The following is a 20,518-nucleotide window of genomic DNA, read 5'->3' on the forward strand; positions in this document are numbered from 1 at the left end:
ATCGCACACTCCTGGAGTCAGACACGGACAGAAGCTCCGTCTACACCCTCCCACCGGACACTCCTGGATTCAGACACGGACAGAAGCTCCGTCTACACCGTCCCACCGCACACTCCTGGAGTCAGACACGGACAGAAGCTCCGTCTACACCGTCCCACCGCACACTCCTGGATTCAGACACGGACAGAAGCTCCGTCTACACCGTCCCACCGCACACTCCTGGAGTCAGACACGGAGAGAAGCTCCGTCTACACCGTCCCAGCGCACACTCCTGGAGTCAGACACGGAGAGAAGCTCCATCTACACCGTCGCATCGCACACTCCTGGAGTCAGACACGGACAGAAGCTCCATCTACACCATCCCATCGCACACTCCTGGAGTCAGACACGGAGAGAAGCTCCGTCTACACCGTCTCATCGCACACTCCTGGAGTCAGACACGGAGAGAAGCTCCGTCTACACCGTCCCATCACACACTCCTGGAGTCAGACACGGACAGAAGCTCCGTCTACACCGTCCCATCGCACACTCCTGGAGTCAGACACGGACAGAAGCTCCGTCTACACCGTCCCACCGGACACTCCTGGATTCAGACACGGACAGAAGCTCCGTCTACACCGTCCCACCGCACACTCCTGGAGTCAGACACGGAGAGAAGCTCCGTCTACACCATCCCACCGCACACTCCTGGAGTCAGACACGGAGAGAAGCTCCATCTACACCGTCCCACCGCACACTCCTGGAGTCAGACACGGAGAGAAGCTCCATCTACACCGTCCCACCACACACTCCTGGAGTCAGACACAGACAGAAGCTCCGTCTACACCGTCCCACCGCACACTCCTGGAGTCAGACACGGAGAGAAGCTCCGTCTACACCGTCCCACCGCACACTCCTGGAGTCAGACACGGACAGAAGCTCCATCTACAGCGTCCCATCACACACACACACCAGAGGTCAGACATGGAGAAAAGCTCCCTCCACACTATCCCATCACATACGCCTGGGGTCAGACACAGAGTGATGGTCCATCTACACCATCCCATCACACACTCCTAGGGTCAGACACAGAGAAAAGCTCCCTCCAAACTGTCCCATCACACACTCCTAGGGTCAGACATAGAGTGAAGCTTCTTCCACACTGTCCCATCACACACTCCTGGGGTCAGACATGGAGAGAAGCTCTGTCTACACAGTCACATCACACACTCCTGTGGTCAGACACGGAGAAACTCCCTCCACACTGTCCCATCACAGACTTCTGGGGTCAGACAGAGTGAAACTCTCTCCATACTGTCCCACCACACACCTCTGGGGTCAGATACAGACTATCACACACTCCTGGGGTCAGACAAAGAGTATAGCTCTCTCTACACTGTCCCATCACACACTCCTGCGGTTAAAGGTGGTGAGTTACCTGCACAGTCATGTTTATAAGACTGAATGACACTCTGTCACTATTAACTCCTGCTGTTGTTCGCACTATTGCATGGTACCAGAGCGAGGCAGAGACTCCCCTCCCCCATATACCTGAGTCTGCCATCTTGAGCTGCTGCCCCACCAGGGATTATTTTGGTGATGAAGATACTGGGGTCGTCTCCAATGTGTGGGTTGTCCGTGCCTCCTGCAATGCTGAATCCAAGACCAGAGTTCCCCTGGGAAAGGACACAAAACAGCGGTGAGGAAGTAATTGGGTAGAGGGGGAGTGAGGTCGATGGCGGGGGTTTTGAGCTCCCTCCTGTGGAACCAGTGTCTGTCTGTGGGACAGGTTGCATGTGGGAGGGTGGGTTTGATATTGGGAGCCAGATGTGAGATAGTTTGTCAGTGAGTGGGGAAGAGGGAGAGAGGGTCTGGTAGTTGGCTGAGGATAGGACTGTATATGGGAGGGTACAACGGAGATGCTGACATTGGAGAGTCTGAGAGTGTGTGTTCTGAGGGAGGTGAGGGGTGATGGAAGGAATGATGTTGGAGAGTGGGTTATGCTGAGGGTGGAACTGTCAGTGGGCAAAGTGCAGTGCCTAAGCTACAGAAGTGGTAGCATAACGGTTAGTGTCATGCTTTACCGAGCCAGTGAACCAAGTTCAGTTCCTGCTGTCGGGAGATTATACGCTCTTCTCATGACAGTGTGGGTCTCCTCCGGGTGCCCCAGTTCCCTCCCATGTTCCAATGACATACGGATTTGGTTAATAAGTTGTAGGCTTGCTATGTTGGTGTCGGAAGCATGGTGATACTTGTGGGCTGCCCCTAGCAAATCTTCACTAATTTGATTTGATGCAAATGACACATTTTTACTATGCATCTCGATGTACTGTACATGTGACAAATAAAATTAATCTTTATATGTATCGAATGGCCATGGGGGCAGATCTGTCAGTGTTTCAGCAACGTCCATGTTCCGAACAAGGACACATCTCAATGAATGACTTACCCTCTCCAGTGTGATCTCCTCATATTCGATCTCTCCATCTGTACCATTGATCTGCAGCACAAAAGACATGACTTTACCCTCCTCACTCCATATTCAAGAGATTAATTAAGCTTCTCGTGCAGTTGGTGTTCTGCTCTGATACCTCACAACCAGCCCCAACACAGACATGATCATCAGAGTGACCTACGTGACATGGGTCTCGATCCTGGCCCAGGTTGGCTGAACCAGCCCATTTCAACACAACCCCAGCAAACAGTGTGAAAGTGATTCACTTGGAACGTCAAATTTGAAGGCAGAATATAGCGTTAACGGCAGGATTCTTAGCAGCGTGGAGAACAGAGGGATCTTGCGGTACATGTGCATAGATCCTTCAAAGATTGTAGGTAATTGAGATGTCTGGTGTGTTGGCCTCCATTATTCAAGGGATTAAGTTCAAGATTTGCAAGATAATGTTGCAACTCTATAAATCCCAGGTTAGACCACACTTGGAATATCGTGTTCAGTTGTGGTCTCCTTATTTCAGGAAGGATGTGGAAGCTTCAGAGAGGGTGAAGAGGAGATTTGCCAAGATGCTGCCTGGATTAGAGAGCATCTCTCATGAGTGAACTAGGACTTTTCTCTTTGGAGTGAAGAAGAACAAGAAGTGACTTCTTAAAGCAGTAAAAAATGATAAGAGGCAATAGATAGAGCCAGAGACATTTTCCCAGGGAGAAAATGGCCAATACAAGGGGCCATAGAAAACCTACAGCACAATACAGGCCCTTTGGCCCACAAAGCTGTGCTGAACATGTCCTTACCTGAGAAATTACCTAAGGTTACCCATGCCTCTCTATTTTTCTCAGCTCCATGTACCTGTCCAGGAGTCTCTTAAAAGACCCTATCGTATCCGCCTCCACCACCGTCGCCGACAGCCCATTCCACACACTCACCACTCTACGTTAAAAAAAAACTTACCCCGGATATCTCCTCTGTACCTACTTCCAAGCACCTTAAACCTGTGCCCTCCCGCGCTAGCCCTTTCAGCCCTGGGGAAAAGCCTCTGACTATCCACACGATCAATGTCTCTCATCATCTTATACACCTCTATATCAGGTCACCTCTCGTCCTCCGTCGCTCCAAGGAAAAAAGGCCGAGTTCACTCAACCTATTCTCATAAGGCATGCTCCCCAATCCAGGCAACATCCTTGTAAATCTCCTCTGCACCCTTTCTATGGTTTCCACATCCTTCCTGTAGTGAGACAACCAGAACTGAGCACAGTACTCCAAGTGGGGTCTGACCAGGGTCCGATATAGCTGCAACATTACCTCTCGGCTCCTATAACTCAATCCCACGATTGATGAAGGCCAATACATCGTATATTTTCTTAACCACAGAGTTACCCTGCACAACAGCTTTGAGTGTCCTATGGACTCGGATCTCAAGATCCCTCTGATCCTCCACTCTGCCAAGAGTTTTACCACTAATACTATATTCTGTCATCATATTTGACCTACCAAAATGAACCACCTCACACTTATCTGGGTTGAACTCCATCTGTCACTTCTTAGCCCAGTTTTGCATCCTATCAATGTCCCGCTGTAACCTCTGACAGCCCTCCACACTATCCACAACACCTCCAACCTTTGTGTCATCAGCAAATTTACTAACCCATCCCTCCATTTTCTCATCCAGGTCATTTATAAAAATCACAAAGAGTAGGGGTCCCAGAACAGATCCCTGAGGTACACCACTGGTGACCGACCTCCATGCAGAATATGACCCATCTACAAAAACTCTTTACCTTCTGTGGGCAAGCCAATTCTGGTTCCACAAAGCAATGTCTCCTTGGATCCCATGCCTCCTTACTTTCTCAATAAGTCTTGTGTGAGGTACCTTATCAAATGCTTTGCTGAAACCCATATACACTACACTTCGAGAAAGTCTGCAGATGCTGGAAATTCAAGCAAAACACACAAAATGCAGGTGGACGCAGCAGGCCAGGCAGCATCTACAGGAAGAAGTACAGTCGACGTTTCAGGCGGAGACCCTTCGTCAGGTCAGCTCTGAGGGCGACACTCTCCGCCATGAGGAGGTACCTGGCATCCCTATCCCAGTCCCTTCCACACCTCCAGGACACTTTCTTCGCCGTTTGTAATGGACCTGCCCGTTATTTCATTCTCCATCAGATCCATGCGTGCAATCGCTGTTTCTTTGACTTTGTCATGTTAGGCAAGGATCGCAAGATCCTCCATCTGCAGACCCAAGAGCCTGCCGGCCCTGACGCTAGCAGGCATGAGCTTCGGATCGCGGCCCCCGCTGTCAATCTCAGTGGCTCTACCAACCCAGGACATATTCAAAACCCGGACTCCAGCACCATCAATGCGGGTTCCAACAACCATGGACACCTTCAAAGCCATTGCGCAACCTCCAACTGCGAATCCAGCCTTGAACTCTAGGCCGGGTCTTCACGTCCTGCTATTGTGACTCCCGGCTCCCTTTCCCCCACCACCACTCTGCAATTCCATCTCCCTCAGACCCCATCGTCAGCTCCTGGACCCTCAGAGGTTCCATCTTCCTCTCACCCCAACCCTCCCCTCCCCTCTCCACTGACACTACCAGCCTCCCTCCCCCCTCTGATCCCAGCTCTCATCCATGCCAGGTCTTTATCATCCCCTCCGTCCTTCAACTGTCTGAGGAAGAACGCTCTGTCCTCAAAAAGGGCCTTACCTTTGTCCCCCTTCGCCCACACCTCAGTGAGTTCCACGTGTGCCATGTTGCTGAACTATTCTTCCGCCGGCTCTGTCTTCAAGCCTACTTCTTCGGCAAGGAGATGACCCCTTCTCCCGCCTTCAACCCTCCTCCTCTTCATGGACACCCCGCTCTGGCCTTCTGCCTGTGTCCTGATGAAGGGTCTCGGCCCGAAACGTCGACTGTACTTCTTCCCATAGATGCTGCCTGGCCTGTTGTGTTCCACCAGCATTTTGTGTGCGTTGCTACACTACACCTACTGCTCCACCTTCATCAATGTGTTTAAGTCACATCCTCAAAGAATTTGATCAGTCTCGTAAGGCACGACCTGCCTTTGACAAAGCCATACTGACTATTCTTAATCATATTATGCCTTTCCAAATGTTCATAAATCCTGCCTCTCAGTATCTTCTCCATCAACTTACCAACCACTGAAGTAAGACTCACTGGTCTATAATTTCCTGGGCTATCTCTACTCCCTTTCTTGAATAATGGAACAACATTTGCAACCCTCCAATCCTCCGGAACCTCTCCCATCCCCATTGATGATGCAAAGGTCATCGCCAGAGGCTCAGCAATCTCCTCCCTCGCCTCCCACAGGAGTCTGGGTTACATCTCATCCAGTCCCGGTGACTTATCCAACTTGATTCTTTCCAAAAGCTCCTTCACATCTTCTTAATATCTACATGCTCAAGCTTTTCAGTCCACTGTAAGTCATCCCTACAATTGCCAAGATCCTTTTCCGTAGTGAATACTGAAGCAAAGTAGTCATTAAGTACCTCTGCTCTCTCCTCCAGTTCCATACACACTTTTCCAATTTTAAAGTGTTTGGAGGAAAGTAGAGGGGGTATGTCAGAGGCAAGTTTTCTTTTAAGTATAAACACAGAGAGTGGAGGGCACATGGAATACTCTGCCGGGGTGGTGGTAGCCCTCCATTCTTCTCTCATCCATGTTCCTACCTAGGAGTCTCTAAAATGCCCCTAATGTCTCTGCCAGGGGTGCGGTGGAGGCAGAGACATTAGGGGCATTTTAGAGACTCCTAGGTAGGAACATGGATGAGAGAAGAATGGAGGGCTAAGTGGGAGAGAAGTGTTAAGATTGTTCTTGGAGTAGGTTAAAGGGTTGGCATATTGTGGGCTGAAGGGCCTACTGTGCTGTACTGTTCTATATTCTACAAGTAAAGACCAGTCAACCCAACCAGTCCCCTCAATCCTGTCAATCTGACTGTTTCCCATCTCCTGACCTGAACCCTATCCATCCCAAACAAACTGTTCCTGACCCAAGCAAATCCAAATTGCCCTGGCCCAACCAGACCAGGCTCAATCTGCCTAGTCCTGTCCCAACCAGGTCCAATGGAACAAAACAGAGATGACACCAATTACTGCTTCTGTTGTTCTGTGGAACATGATGGGCTTGCTGTGTTGGCACTGGAATGTATGGAGGCATTTGTAGGCTGCCCGCAGTACAACCTCGGTTGTTCATGTTAATACAAATGACGTATTTCAATATACCGTACACAGTTGTGATAAATGAATCAGAACCTGTCTCCAGGATCAGAGCTGCCAAGGGCCACAAGAGTTAGTTATGTGGAAGGAAGCAGGCTCTTCGGCCCCTCATCCTTGCCAAGGTGCCTTCCTGAGCCTGGATTTGGTCCCTATCCCCCAAAACATTACCAATGAACCTATGCAGATGGTTTATAATTGTACCCAGCTCTACCGCATCCTCTGCCAGCTGGTTCCGTTCCCTACAACCCTCTCTGAAAATCTGGCCCTTGCCCTTTTGGGGCAGGATGGTGGCGTAGTGGTTCGCGACCACCACTGCCTATAAGGAGTTTGTACATTCTCCCTGTGTGCTCCAGTCTCCTCCCACATTCCAACCGGTTACTAGACTAATAGGTCACATGGTGTAATTCAGCCAGCAGAGCCTTGCTGTACCGACAGATAATGAAAAAAAAGATTAAAAATAAGCAATGAATAGATAAATAAATAAACATCTGCCACAAGAAAGAGTGCAGATACTGAAAAACCTGCGCAACTCACAAACCTCTTCCCTCTCCCTTTCAACCTATGCCCTCTTGTTTTAGTCTCCCGTACCCTGGGTAAAAATACTGTGACCATCCACCCCTCATGCCTTTACAAATCACTATAAAATTACCCCTCCACCTCTTCTGTTTCAGGGAAAACCATGCCACCTACCCAGTCTCTCCTCATAACTCAAGCCCTCCAATTCCCACCAATATCATTGTGAATCCTTTCTGCACAGTATCTGATTTAATTTCATCCTATCCATAGTTTAGTGACTGAAATTCTATACTCTGGGTGCAGTCACACCAGTCTGGTTCTGAGAGAGCTTCAGTGATCTCCATATATAGACGTCCATTGCATTGCAGACTACATCCATACAAACTGTCCACAACTTTCCCCACAAGAATACAAACATTACAGGGACACTTGCACCATGTTCCACTATGATGCATGTTGAGACATGAGCACATGTGTAGCTGAACATCTGAACACCCACACATCCCAGCTCAACAATGTAGACTTACATAAGGGGGTGCATCCAAGGTGTCGGTGTTCACGATCACTGGAGGTGAGTTTGCCTAAAACAGAGAGCACAGAAAGAGCAGTTATTACAAGGGTTAAAACTTTCCCTGTTGACATAATGCGTAAAACTGTCTGGATTAGAAAGCACGTCTTATAAGGAGAGGTTGACTGAGCTAGAGCTTTTCTCTTTGGAGTGAAGGTGGATGAGAGGTGACTTGATAAGGTGGGCAAGTCCCAGGTCAGTGAGTGAGAGTGTTGTAGTCCTGACATCCCAAAGCACTGGGCACCGATGGAGGTCAATCTGGTATAAGTGAGGAAAGCTCCAACACAGTCACGGAACAGCAGCCGTGTAGAAAGGGAAAATACTCCTGATCTTCAGAATAGCATCAGAGGATCTTTCCTGTACAGCAGTGTAATAACACATCTGATGCAAGGCAGTGCGGAGAGGAAGGAACAGGAGAAACCTCAGCAGAATCAACTCGAGGAAGAGAGATCTGGGAGTGAGGAGTTTTCGGGAGTAAGAAAGGGAGAGGGAGCAGATCCAGGTGTGAGGGGAGACAGGGAGACCTGGGAGTGAAGAGGATTTAAGGATGAGGGACAGAGAGGTAGATCCAGGCAAGTGAGAGGGAGACAGAGAGATCTAGGAGTGAAGGGGGGGGGAAGAGGGGGAGTGGTGTTAGAGTGTTTGTGAACACTGTAGAATTTTCTCTATTTCTGCATAAATATGACCTAAATGTAATCAGATCTTCACCTAAGTCCTAAAACTGGACAAAGAGAACCAAATTAAATAAATAACACAAAAAAAATTATACTTGTTCATTTGTTTATTGAGAAAAATGATCCAATATTACATGTCTTTGAACCTTTGCTTTCTGTAATGGGTGTGACCTCCTTGTACAGCAAAAATTTCAATCAAGCATTTCTGGTGACTGTTGATAAGTCCTGCATGTTGGCATGGAGGAACTTCAAGCCATTCCTCCTTAATAAACTGCTTCAACTCCCGGCTCCCCTGCATGAACTGTTTGTTTCAGGTCCTTCCACAACTTTTGTATAGGATTAAGGTCAGGACATTGACTTAGTTATTCCAAATCACAAATTTTCATTTTAAACCATTCTGTTGTTGATTTAATCTTGTCTTTTGGATCATTGTCTTGTTGCATTATGTAATTTCTATTAAGCTTCAGGTGACGGACTGCTACTCTGACATTCTGCTGTAAAATGTCTCGATACAATTTTGAGTTTATTGCTCCCTCAATAAATGCAAGCTGTCCAGGCCCCGAGGCAGCATAGCAGCCTTAAACCATCATGCTCCTTCCACCATAATTCACAGTTGGGATGAGATTTTGGTTTTGGTGTGCAGTGCCCTTTCTCCTCCAAATATAACAATGTGTATTTCTGCCAAAAAGTTCAACTTTTGTCTCAACCGTCCACAGAACATTGTGTTGTGGAACATCCAGGTGGTCTGCTGCAAACTTGAGACGTGCAGCAATCTTTTTTTTTTGGAGAGCAGTAGTTTCCTCCATGGTGTCCTTCCATGAACACCCTTCTTGTTCAGTGTTTTTCTTATAATGGACACATCAACAAAGACTTTAGCAAAATCTAGAGATTTCTGCTGGTCTTTTGCTGTTACGTTTGGGTTCCTTTTCACCTCCTTCAGCATTGTACGTTGTGTTCTTAGCGTGACCTTTGCAGGAATTTCCTCCATTTGTAGACAACTTCTCTTACTTTGGACAGAGAAATCTTTATAAATGCTTTTGTAGCCCTTTCTAGCTTCATGCATCTCTACAATTCTTCTTCTAAGGTTCTCTGAAAGTTGTTTTGATTTCTTGAGAAGAGCCGGTTCTGTCAGTAACCTGACTTTGTGTGTTTTTTTTATGTAGGGCAGGGCACCTGTACAACCCACACCTCCAATCTCATCTCATTGATTGGAACACCTGACTCCAAATAGCTTTTGTAGAAGCCATCACTCCAGGTGTTCACATACATTTTCCAACAAATACATGTAATATACTCAGTCCTGATGAAGAGTCTCGTCCTGAAACGTCGACTGCACCTCTTCCTAGAGATGCTGCCTGGCCTGCTGCGTTCACCAGCAACTTTTGTGTGTGTTGCATGTAATATTGGATTATTTTTCTCAATAAATAAATGAACAAGTATAATATTTTGTGTTATTTATTTAACTGGGTTCTCTTTATCTAGTTTTAGGACTTAAGTGAAGATCGATCACAGTTTTATGCAGAAATAGAGAAAATTCTACGGGATTCACAAACTTTCTGCATTGAATCACAGTGGATACTTATGCTATCAATTATTTTGAGTTTTATATTTCTATTTGACACAAAAGGGTCTTTCTGATCAGTGATCAGTGTAAAAAAAAACAGATTAAACCACTGTGATTCAATGTTGTAAAACAATAAAACATGAAAACTTCCAAGTGGGTGAATACTCTTTTATGTGTAATAGGAGTGAGGGCACTGATTTTGGACGAGATCCCAAACATTCCTTCAGCATCCCCAGTACTCTGGAGGAGAGCGTTTGCTCTCATTCCAGGGCACATCGAGAAACAAGCGGGCAGTACAGTAAACAACAGGAATTCTGCAGATGCTGGAAATTCAAACAACACACATCAAAGTTGCTGGTGAACGCAGCAGGCCAGGCAGCATCTCTAGCAAGAGGTACAGTCGACGTTTCAGGCTGAGACCCTTCATCAGGACTAACTGAAGGAAGAGTGAGTAAGAGATTTGAAAGTGGGAGGGGGAGGGGGAGATCCAAAATGATAGGAGAAGACAGGAGGGGGAGGGATGGAGCCAAGAGCTGGACAGTTGATTGGCAAAGGGGAATCCAGAGGATGAGCAAGGGGTATGGTCAGAGGGACAGAGGGAGAAAAAGGAGAGTGAGAGAAAGAATGTGCGTATAAAAATAAATAGCGGATGGGGTACGAGGGGGAGGTGGGGCATTAGCAGAAGTTAGAGAAGTCGATGTTCATGCCATCAGGTTGGAGGCTACCCAGACGGAATATAAGGTGTTGTTCCTCCAACCTGAGTGTGGCTTCATCTTTACAGTAGAGGAGGTCGTGGATAGACATGTCAGAATGGGAGCCGTGAATAGACAAGTCAGAATGGGAGCTGTGAATGGAGCAGTACAGTATCCTGGTTGAAGGGACTGACAAAAGAGCTGACAGCAACATTGACTTGGCAAACAGCTTCTCACTTAGTGGAGTGTAAAGCCGAGACACCAAGGAACTAAGACCTCGGCTTGTTGGGACCAGCCAAGAGGATGCACCAATTAGAGTAATCAGATCTGATGTCAAAATATCTCCAACTGTTCTGAGAACTTAAAGAGAAGGTTGATTTACATCTGTTCTGACACCCTGCACGTTATTAAAGCCCTAATCTGCTGTGGGGCGGCTGTTACCTAGTTATCCCCCTTCATTCAGTCTGGGTGTTGTGTTAGTTACCCACTTGGACAGATCCCAGGAACACAAAATAAAACAGGATGTTGTCAGTGAGTCTGACCAGGATTTAAGCCGTTCTGCGGAGAATCAAAGTGAAAAATCTCGACTGACATTGACAGGGCCAACCTGGAGTGAGCTGAGAGAGCTACACACAAAATGTTTGGGGAACTCAGCAGGTTGAGCACAGTCTATGGAGAGGAATAAACAGTCGACGTTTCAGGCCAAGATCCTTCATCAGGGCTGGTAAGAAAGCCTGGATAAGAAGATGGAGGGAGAGGAAGACCAGGGACCTGGGGCTGCTCCCTCAGAGGATGGATTAATGGAGAAACAGGGAGGGATGGGCCAAAGTGAATAAGGGGGAACTCTTCCTGGGGCAGGAAGGTCGGTGCGCAGAAGTCTCGGCGTGAAGGGAGTCGGCAGAAGAACCAGAAGGCAGAGAAGCGGAAGCTTTCTCCACAGCGAGTTGTGGTTGGAAAGGTGTTGCCTGGAAGGGTGGAGGAAGTGGATTCAACAGGGAATTTGGGGGAAACATGCTGGGATATGGGGTGGCGAGAATTGTTCACTGAACTAGCACAAGCTGGATGTGCCAAATGGTCACAAACCAAATTTAAATAACATGAAATTTGTTGCACTACATATATAAATGCTGGAGGAAATAGGCAGCATCGATGGAGGGGAATAAATATTCAACATTTTGGGCCAAAGTCTTTGAAGTCGTGAGATATTCAAGTTCTAATAGTCTCGACCTGAAACCAACTGTTTACTCCCCACCGTAGATGCTGCCTGATCTCTTAATTTCCTCCGGCATTTTGTGTGTGTGAAACAGTGTGATTATGTTGTGGGGGGGTGGGGGGGGGAAACAGAAACACGTTGTGAACGTGTTATCATGTGCACATAGTCATAACCCCTCCCTGTGTAACTTTCTTTCTATAAACAAAGATGTGGATGTGTGTGACCCACATTCTAATAGTCAGCTCCCAACAGGGGAGACTCCTTTAAGGGAAATAATCCTTGAATATTTTTAATTCAGCTTTTTAAAGCCTTTCTTTTAATTATTCAAGGGAAGCTATAGAAACAAAGTCTCCTCACCCCCCACCCCGCTGTGTTGAGGCGAGAGTGAGATGAAGCCTGGATCATATAATCGGTTTACATTGTTATTATACAGCTCCCTCACAATCACATCAGCATGGGCTGTTGGTGAAAATTATCACCTGCCATCTTCTGGTAAACCCTCTCCTGTTTACTCCTCTCTGACGACACTTCCTACCCCCTGCTCTGCACCATTCCTGATGACAGAGGGCTGAGAATTCGCCTTTAACTGGAGAGGTCCCACCAACCCCTTCTTCATAAAACATCAGGCAGTACAGGCCCTTCAGTCCATAATATTGTGTTGACCTTTAATCTACATCAAGATCAGTCTAACCTTTCCTCCCCCACATAACTTTCTATTTTCTTTCATCCATGTGCCTGCCTAAGAGTCTCAAATATCCCTCATGTATCTGTCTCTGCCACCACTCCAGGCAGCATGTTTCACACACATTAAAAATACTATTTCTGACATCCCCCTATACTTCCTTCCAATCAGCTTAAAATTACACCACCTTGCTTTAGTCACTTCTGCCCTAGATGTATTATACTACGAGTTCCCTGTAATGACTCTGTCTGTCTGGCTCTCTCTCTCTTGCAGAGGGCAGACAAGCTGGCCTACACACCCCCATATTAGGGGAGGTCCATCTATCCACAGCTCCTCTATATCTGGCTCCCAGTGTGTTGTATCGTCCTGTCTCTCGGTGTAGCTGGCAGAACAAGGAATACACCCCTGCAACAATTCCACGTCTCCATACACAGCCCCCTGAAGCCAGAGATGCCTCAGCCACTGATCAAACGAGCCCTGCGGCACAGTGCCTATGGACAGCAGCTTAAGCCAGAGCCGGGCATCAGAAGGTGAGAAAGCACATTTCTAATTTCACTGTGTTATTGAGAGGCAACCCCAACAGAGTACTGCGGTGATGGAGGGGAGAGCTATCTAATGGGGGTGGTGCAGCAAGCTACACCACTGCCATGCCAAGGGAACGCCTGTGACAATGGCAAACCTCTAGAGTGGGAGCTCCACGACCCATGCATATCCTTATGATGGGGAAGGGGAAGTGTTTCCACAAGCTGAGAATTCTCTCCAGTTCAACAATTACCATCAGCAAAACATGCCATCTCCTTACCCCGAAGTTCAAAATAAATTTATCATCAGAGTACATATGTCACCATATACTACTTTGAGATTCATTTTCATGCAGGCATTCACAGGAAAATAAAAAATAGAATTCTATTTTAATGCAAGGAAGTGAGGAGGGGGGCAGGACACTATTACAGCCCAGGGTGTTCTGGAGTTCAGAGTTCAATTCCGGCGCTGCCTGTAAGGAGAATGCACGTCTTTCCCGTGAACAGCGTTGGTTCAGTCCGGGTGCACGATGTACAGGTTAGTAGGTTAATTGGTATTGTAAACAACAGGAGTTCTGCAGATGCTGGAAATTCAAGCAACACACATAAAAGTTGCTGGTGAACGCAGCAGGCCAGGCAGCATCTGTAGGAAGAGGTACAGTCGACGTTTCAGGCCGAGACCCTTCGTCAGGACTAACTGAAGGAAGAGTGCAGGCCTTCAGTTAGTCCTGACGAAGGGTCTCGGCCTGAAACGTCGACTGCACCTCTTCCTAGAGATGCTGCCTGTCCTGCTGCGTTCACCAGCAACTTTTGTGTGTGTTAATTGGTATTGTAAGTTGCTCTGTGAATAGGCTAGTATTAAATAGGTGGGTTGCTGGGAGTTGGGCTGGAAGGGGCTGTTCCACAATGTATCTCTAAATCAATAAAACACTTTACGAGAAACTGTGCATAAACAAATAATGAATGTGTAACAGACAAATCATGCAAATAATAAAAATAAATAAATACATAAATAATACTGAGAACGAGTTGTAGAGTCCTTGGTTGTGGAATCACTTCAGTGTTGAGGTGAGTGAAGTTATCCACACTGGTTCAGGACCCTGATGATTGAAGAGTAATAGCTGTTCCTGAACCTGGTGGTGTGGGACCTAAAGCTCCTGTACCTCCTGTCCAATGGTAATTGTGAGAAGAGAGTATGGCCAAGTGGAGGCGGCATCTTGCTGTGTATGAGCTGATAGCAGCTTGTCCTACATTAAACTCCACTCCTCTGGAGATGGAGGTGGTGAGATCCTTTGCATAGGTTTTCCATGCTTCGGATACCAGTTAACCAATTCTCCCACCCCCCACACAACCTGCCCTTTGGAGGAAGAGTTTCTGCGGAAGCCCAGAAAGGAACTGGCTGTGCCAGACCCCTTGTCTCTCCCAAATAAAGGTCCTTCCTACTTCAGGGAAGCATCCTCCCAAACACAGTGAAGGTGCCACAGCAGTGAAGTCCCCTCCTACCACAGGGAATATCCCTCGCAAATGCAGTGAAGCTCCTTCCCAAACACAGGTCCCTCCTCCTGCAGGGAAGCTCCCTCCCAAATGCAGAGACGATCCCTCCCACCTATCACAGGGAAGCTCCCTCCCAAATACAGATCCCTCCCCCCATAGGAAGGTATGTAACTCCTGGTGTTTCAGAAATCGGAGTTGCCTCACATACAGTATTTCAACAACTGATTCAGAGGAGCACATGACCACCTCGATGCAAAGAGAAAAAGAGAAATAAATAGGTGCTAGGAACTGGCGAAGGCTGGACATCTTGGAGGGCTGGAGGACCCTGCAGAGGTATAAGGGACCTCATAGGGTTTAGTCAGAGCATCAGTTTGGATTGTGCTGGGATATTTAGGAAAAATCATAGAAAGCCATCCGTAGCTCGCTTTGGATAAAGCAAAGTACTGCCTCACTCCAACAGAAACTGAACAACATAATCTCCAGTCCCCCACGAGCCAGCTCTGCAGAACTGCAGAGAGCGCCTGTACATTCAATGCTAATTAGTGCTGAATTATTAACTGAATTTGCCACAGGCTCCAAGTCCCTGAGGAAATTCTTTTTTCTGACAGACTGCTTTGTGATCTGGAACTCTGACAGGCAAGAGAAATGAAATGTTGTCACCGCATCATTCTGGAACAGCTTCAAAACCTGCATCTCAAGAGGAAAAGGAGGATTATTCCTGGCCAAATATCATGCTTCAGGGAGGATTACTGAGGGAGAACAGTTGGCTAGAACTCACCTACCCATCTTCAGATAGGAGTATCTTACATAACATTTTGGAGGGCTTATAACCTCAACTGAAACAATGAAGTGCCGCAGCACACCCTCAATTTCCTCCCTTCATGCAGTGTGACTCTCCCTCAGTTACCTCCCTTCCCCAGAAACAACTACTCTCACATTGTGACTATCCCTCAGTTACTTCCCTTCCCTCAGTGTGACCCTCCCTCAGAAACTACTCTCACATTGTGACTTTTCCTCAGTTACTTCCCTTCCCACAGTGTGACCCTCCCTCAGTCACTTCCCCTCAGTGTAACCCTCCCTTAGAAACTACTCTCACATTGTGACTTTTCCTCAGTTACTTCCCTTCCCTCAGTGTGACCCTCCCTCAGTTACCTCCCTTCCCTCAGTCACCTCCCTTCCCACAGTGTGACCCTCCCTCAGTCACCTCCCCTCAGTGTAACCCTCCCTCAGAAACAACTATCCCTCAGTTACCTCCCTTCCCCAGAAACAACTACTCTCGCATTGTGACTATCACTCAGTTACCTCCCTTCCTGCAGGGTGACTCTCCCTGTTAGCTCCATTTGCTCAGTGTGGCTCTCCCTCAGTTATTAATCCTCCCACAGTGTGATCCCGCCTCAGTTACTGCTCATCCCAGTGTGACCCTCCCAGTTACTACTCATCCCAGTGTGACCCTCCCTCAGATAAAACTCCTCCCACAGTGTGACACTCCCTCAGCACCGTCCCTCCCACCGTGTGACCCTGCCTCAGATAAAACTCCTCCCACAGTGTGACACTCCCTCAGCACCGTCCCTCCCACCGTGTGACCCTGCCTCAGATAAAACTCCTCCCACAGTGTGACACTCCCTCAGCACCGTCCCTCCCACCGTGTGACCCTGCCTCAGATAAAACTCTTCCCACAGTGTAACCCTCCCAGGGACGGCAAACCACTGAACTACTAATTGAATGTACCTGATACACACAATCATACAAACACACACAGTGACAGTAATACAGACACACACACAGCAGTACAGTCATACAAACACCGTGACATAGTAGCACAAACACACAGTGAGATAGTCATATAACAGACACGCACAAAGTGACAGTGACGCAGTGACATTGTAATACAAAAACACACATTTTAATACAAACATAGAGACAAATGAGTACAAACACAGTTACACACTCATACAAACAAACAGTGGCTGGTCATACAAACACACACACACACACACACGCAGTGACATAGTCATACAAATATACAGTGACATAGTCATACAAATATAGTTATAGTAATATAGTTACTATACAATGACGTAGTATTAGAAACACACATAGTGACAGAGTCACACAAACACTCAGTGACATGGTCATAAAAACAGACTGTAATATAGTCATACAAACAGACACAATGACAGTACTACAAACACAGTGATGCAGTAAAACACACACACACACAGAGTTATAGTCATACAAACACACACGCAATGACATTGTAAAAGAAACACAGTAATAAAAGCACAGTGACAGTGATACAAACACACAAAGTGACACAGTAATACGAACACATACACAATGACATAGAAACATAGAAAACATACAGCACAATACAGGCCCTTTGGCCCACAATGCTGTGCCGAACACGTCCTTACTTTAGAAATTACCTAGGGTTACCCATAGCCTTCTATTTTTCAAAGCTCCGTGTACTATCCAGAAGTCTCTTAAAAGACCCTATTGTATCTGCCTCCATCACCGTCGCCAGCAGCCCATTCCACACGCTCACCACTCTCTGCGTAAAAAACTTACCCCTGACATCTCCTCCACACCTACTTCCAAGCACCTTAAAACTGTGCCCTCTAGTGCTTGCTGTTTCAGCCCTGGGAAAAAGCCTCTGACTATCCACACGATCAATGCCTCTCATCATCTTATATACCTCTGTCAGGTCACCTCTCATCCTCCATCGCTCCAAGTGGAAAAGGCCAAGTTCACTCAACCTATTTTCATAAGGCATGCTCCCCAATCCAGGCAACATCCTTGTAAATCTCCTCTGCACCCTTTCTATGGTTTCCACAACCTTCCTGCAGTGAGGTGACCAGAACTGAGCACTGTACTCCAAGTGGGGTCTGACCAGGGTCCTTTCGCTGTAACACTACCTCTCGGCTCTTGAACTCAATCCCACAGTTGATGAAGGTCTTCTTAACCACACAGTCAACCTGCGCAGCAGCTTTGAATGAAATATGGACTCTGACCCCAAGATCCCTCTGATGCTCCACACTGTCAAGTGTCTTACCATTAATACTATATTCTGCCATCATATTTGACCTACCAAAATGAACCACCTCACACTTATCTGGGTTTAACTTTAACTTTTCATCCTATGGATGTCCCGATATAACCTCTGACAGCCCTCCACACTATCCACAACACCCCCAACCTCTGTGTCATTAACAAATTTATTGGCCCATCCCTCCACTTCCTCATCCAAGTCATTTATAAAAACCACAAAGAGAAAGGGTCCCAGAACAGATCCCTGAGGCACACCACTGGTCACCGACCTCCATGCAGAATATGACCCGCCTACAACCACTCTTTGCCTTCTGTGGGCAAGCCAATTCTGGATCCACAAAGCAAGATCCCCTTGGATCCCATATCTCTTTACTTTCTCAATAAGCCTTGCATGGGGTACCTTATCAAATGCCTTGCTCTCATCCATATCCTTGCTACATCTACTGCTCTACCTTCATCAATGTGTTTAGTCACATCCTCAAAAAATTCAATCAGGCTCGTAAGGCACGACCTGGCTTTGACAAAGCCATGCTGACTATTCCTAATCATATTCTGCCTCTCCAAATGTTCATAAATCCTGCCTCTCAGGATGTTCTCCATCAATTTTACCAACCACTGAAGTAAGACTCACTGGTCTATAATCTCCTTTCTACCCCCTTTCTTGAATAAGGAAACAACATCTACAACCCTCTAATCCTCCGGAACCTCTCCTGTCCCCATTGATAATGATGACATGGTCATACAAACAGTGACATAGTGATACAAGCACACAGACGGTAACATAGTCATACAGACACACACAGTGACATAGTAATATAAACGCACACACAGTGACAAAGTAATACAAACACACCGTAACATATTCATACACAGACTCAGTGATTAGTAATACAAACAGACAAACAGTAAGTGATACAAACACACAGTAACATAATCATATAAACATACACAGTGACCTGGTTATACAAATGCACACAGTTACATTGTACTACAAACACAGACAGTAATAGTCATACAGACACACTCAATCACATAGAAATATAAAAACACAGTAATTAGTAATACAAACACATACAGTCACATAGCCATACAAATATACAAAGTAACAGTGATACAAACACACACAGTGACATGGTCATACAAATACATTGACACAGTAATGCAAACACACAGTAACATTGCCATACAAGCACATACAGTGTCATAGTAATACGGGGATGCACACATTGACAGTCATACAAACACACATACACAGAGACAAGTATAACAAACACACATTGTTACATAGTCATACACACACACACACACACGCGCAGTGATATAAAAATACAAATACACACACACACAGTGAGATGGTAATACAAACAAATTGGAGCTAAAATGGAGTCAATAGGAGTTAGGGGAAAAACCCTCCACTGGTTAGAATCATACCTGATACAAAGGAAGATGGTTGTGGTGGTTGGAGGTCAATCATCTCATCCTCAGGACATCACTGCAGGATTTCCTCAGGGAAGTGTCCTCAGACCAACCATCTTCAGCTGCTTCATCAATGACCTTCCTTCCGTCATAAGGTCGGAAGTGAGGACTCCTCAGATAGTGAAGCACTTCATACCCAAATGCAGCAGGACCTGGACGATATCCAGGCTTGGGCTGACAAGTGGCAAGTAATATTTGAGCCACGCAAGTGCCAGGCAATGACCACCTCCAACAAGAGAGGCTCTAACCATCGTCCCTTGACATTCAGTGGCATTACCATCACTGAATCCCCTACTATCAACATCCTGGGGTTTACTATTGACAGGAAACTGAACTGGTCTAGCCATATAAACACCGTGGCTATCAGAGCAGGTCGAAGGCTAGGGATCCGGCAGCGTGTAATTCACCTCCTGGCTCCCCAAAGCCTGTCCACCATCTACAAGGCTCAGGTCAGGAGTGTAATGGAATACTTGCCACTTGCCTGGATGAGTGAAGCTCCATCAACACTCAAGAAGCTTGACACCATCCAGTACAAGGCAGCCCACTTGATTGGTACCCCTTCCACAAGCATCCAATCCCTCCACCATCATCCAATCCTTCCTCCACTGATGAACAGTTGCATCAGTGTGTACTATCTATAAGATACACTGCAACAACACGCAGAAGTTCCTAAGGCAGCACCTTCCAGACCCACAACCACTACCATCTAGAAGGACGAGAACAGCAGATACCTGGGAACACCACCACTTGGAAATCCCCTCCAAGTCACTCACCATCCTGACTTGGAAACATATCGCCATTTCTTCATGTTCACTGGGTCAAAATCATGGAATTCCCTCCCTAACAGCACTGTGGGTGAACCTACACCTCAGGGACTGCAGCAGTTCGAGAAGGCAGTTCATCGCCACCTTGTCAAGGACAACTGGGGATGGGCAACAAACGTTGGCTCAGCTGGCAAGCCCCACATCCTCTAAAGTAATATATTTCAAAACCAGACACAGTAGCACACATACACGGTGATACAATTATACAGAGACAAACACACACCCAGTGACATTGTAGGCCAACACAGCGATATGCTAATACAACACACACAGTAACGTAGTCATACAAACACTCACATAGTGACATTGTAGGCCAACACACACACAGTAATACAAACACAGAGAGTGACATTGGAATACAAACACACAGTCATAAAAACACACATGCAGTGACATATTAATACAAACATGTACAGTGACACAGTAATACAAACACAGTAAAATAGTAATACAGACACACACATAGTGACATAGTACGACGGACACACATTGATATAGTCATACCAAGATACACAATGACATACAAACACACAATAACAGAAATACATATGCAGTGGCATAGTAATGCAAACAATCACAGTGATA

At 46.6% G+C, this 20,518-nt stretch overlaps 2 protein-coding genes across 2 annotated transcripts in view; one reads left to right on the top strand and one right to left on the bottom strand.

Moving 5' to 3' along the window:
- The window catches only part of dnah2 (dynein, axonemal, heavy chain 2), a 609,335-nt gene extending 599,559 nt beyond the window's left edge, over positions 1-9,776 (top strand). Inside the window, exon 89 of the mRNA XM_072258532.1 lies at positions 9,583-9,776. The gene's annotated coding sequence lies outside the window, so the exon portion shown is untranslated. The remainder of the gene's footprint in view (positions 1-9,582) is intronic.
- Positions 1-20,518, bottom strand: part of LOC140197923 (disks large homolog 4-like) — a 99,938-nt gene that overhangs the window by 46,449 nt on the left and 32,971 nt on the right. Inside the window, exons 2-4 of the mRNA XM_072258533.1 lie at positions 7,705-7,758; positions 2,429-2,479; positions 1,531-1,655 (exon numbers count right to left, since the gene is read on the bottom strand). Coding sequence (XP_072114634.1) covers positions 1,531-1,655; positions 2,429-2,479; positions 7,705-7,758 — 230 coding nt within the window. The remainder of the gene's footprint in view (positions 1-1,530; positions 1,656-2,428; positions 2,480-7,704; positions 7,759-20,518) is intronic.

The sequence above is a fragment of the Mobula birostris genome, chromosome 5 (genome assembly GCF_030028105.1).
Source record: "Mobula birostris isolate sMobBir1 chromosome 5, sMobBir1.hap1, whole genome shotgun sequence".
Lineage (NCBI taxonomy): Eukaryota > Metazoa > Chordata > Chondrichthyes > Myliobatiformes > Myliobatidae > Mobula > Mobula birostris.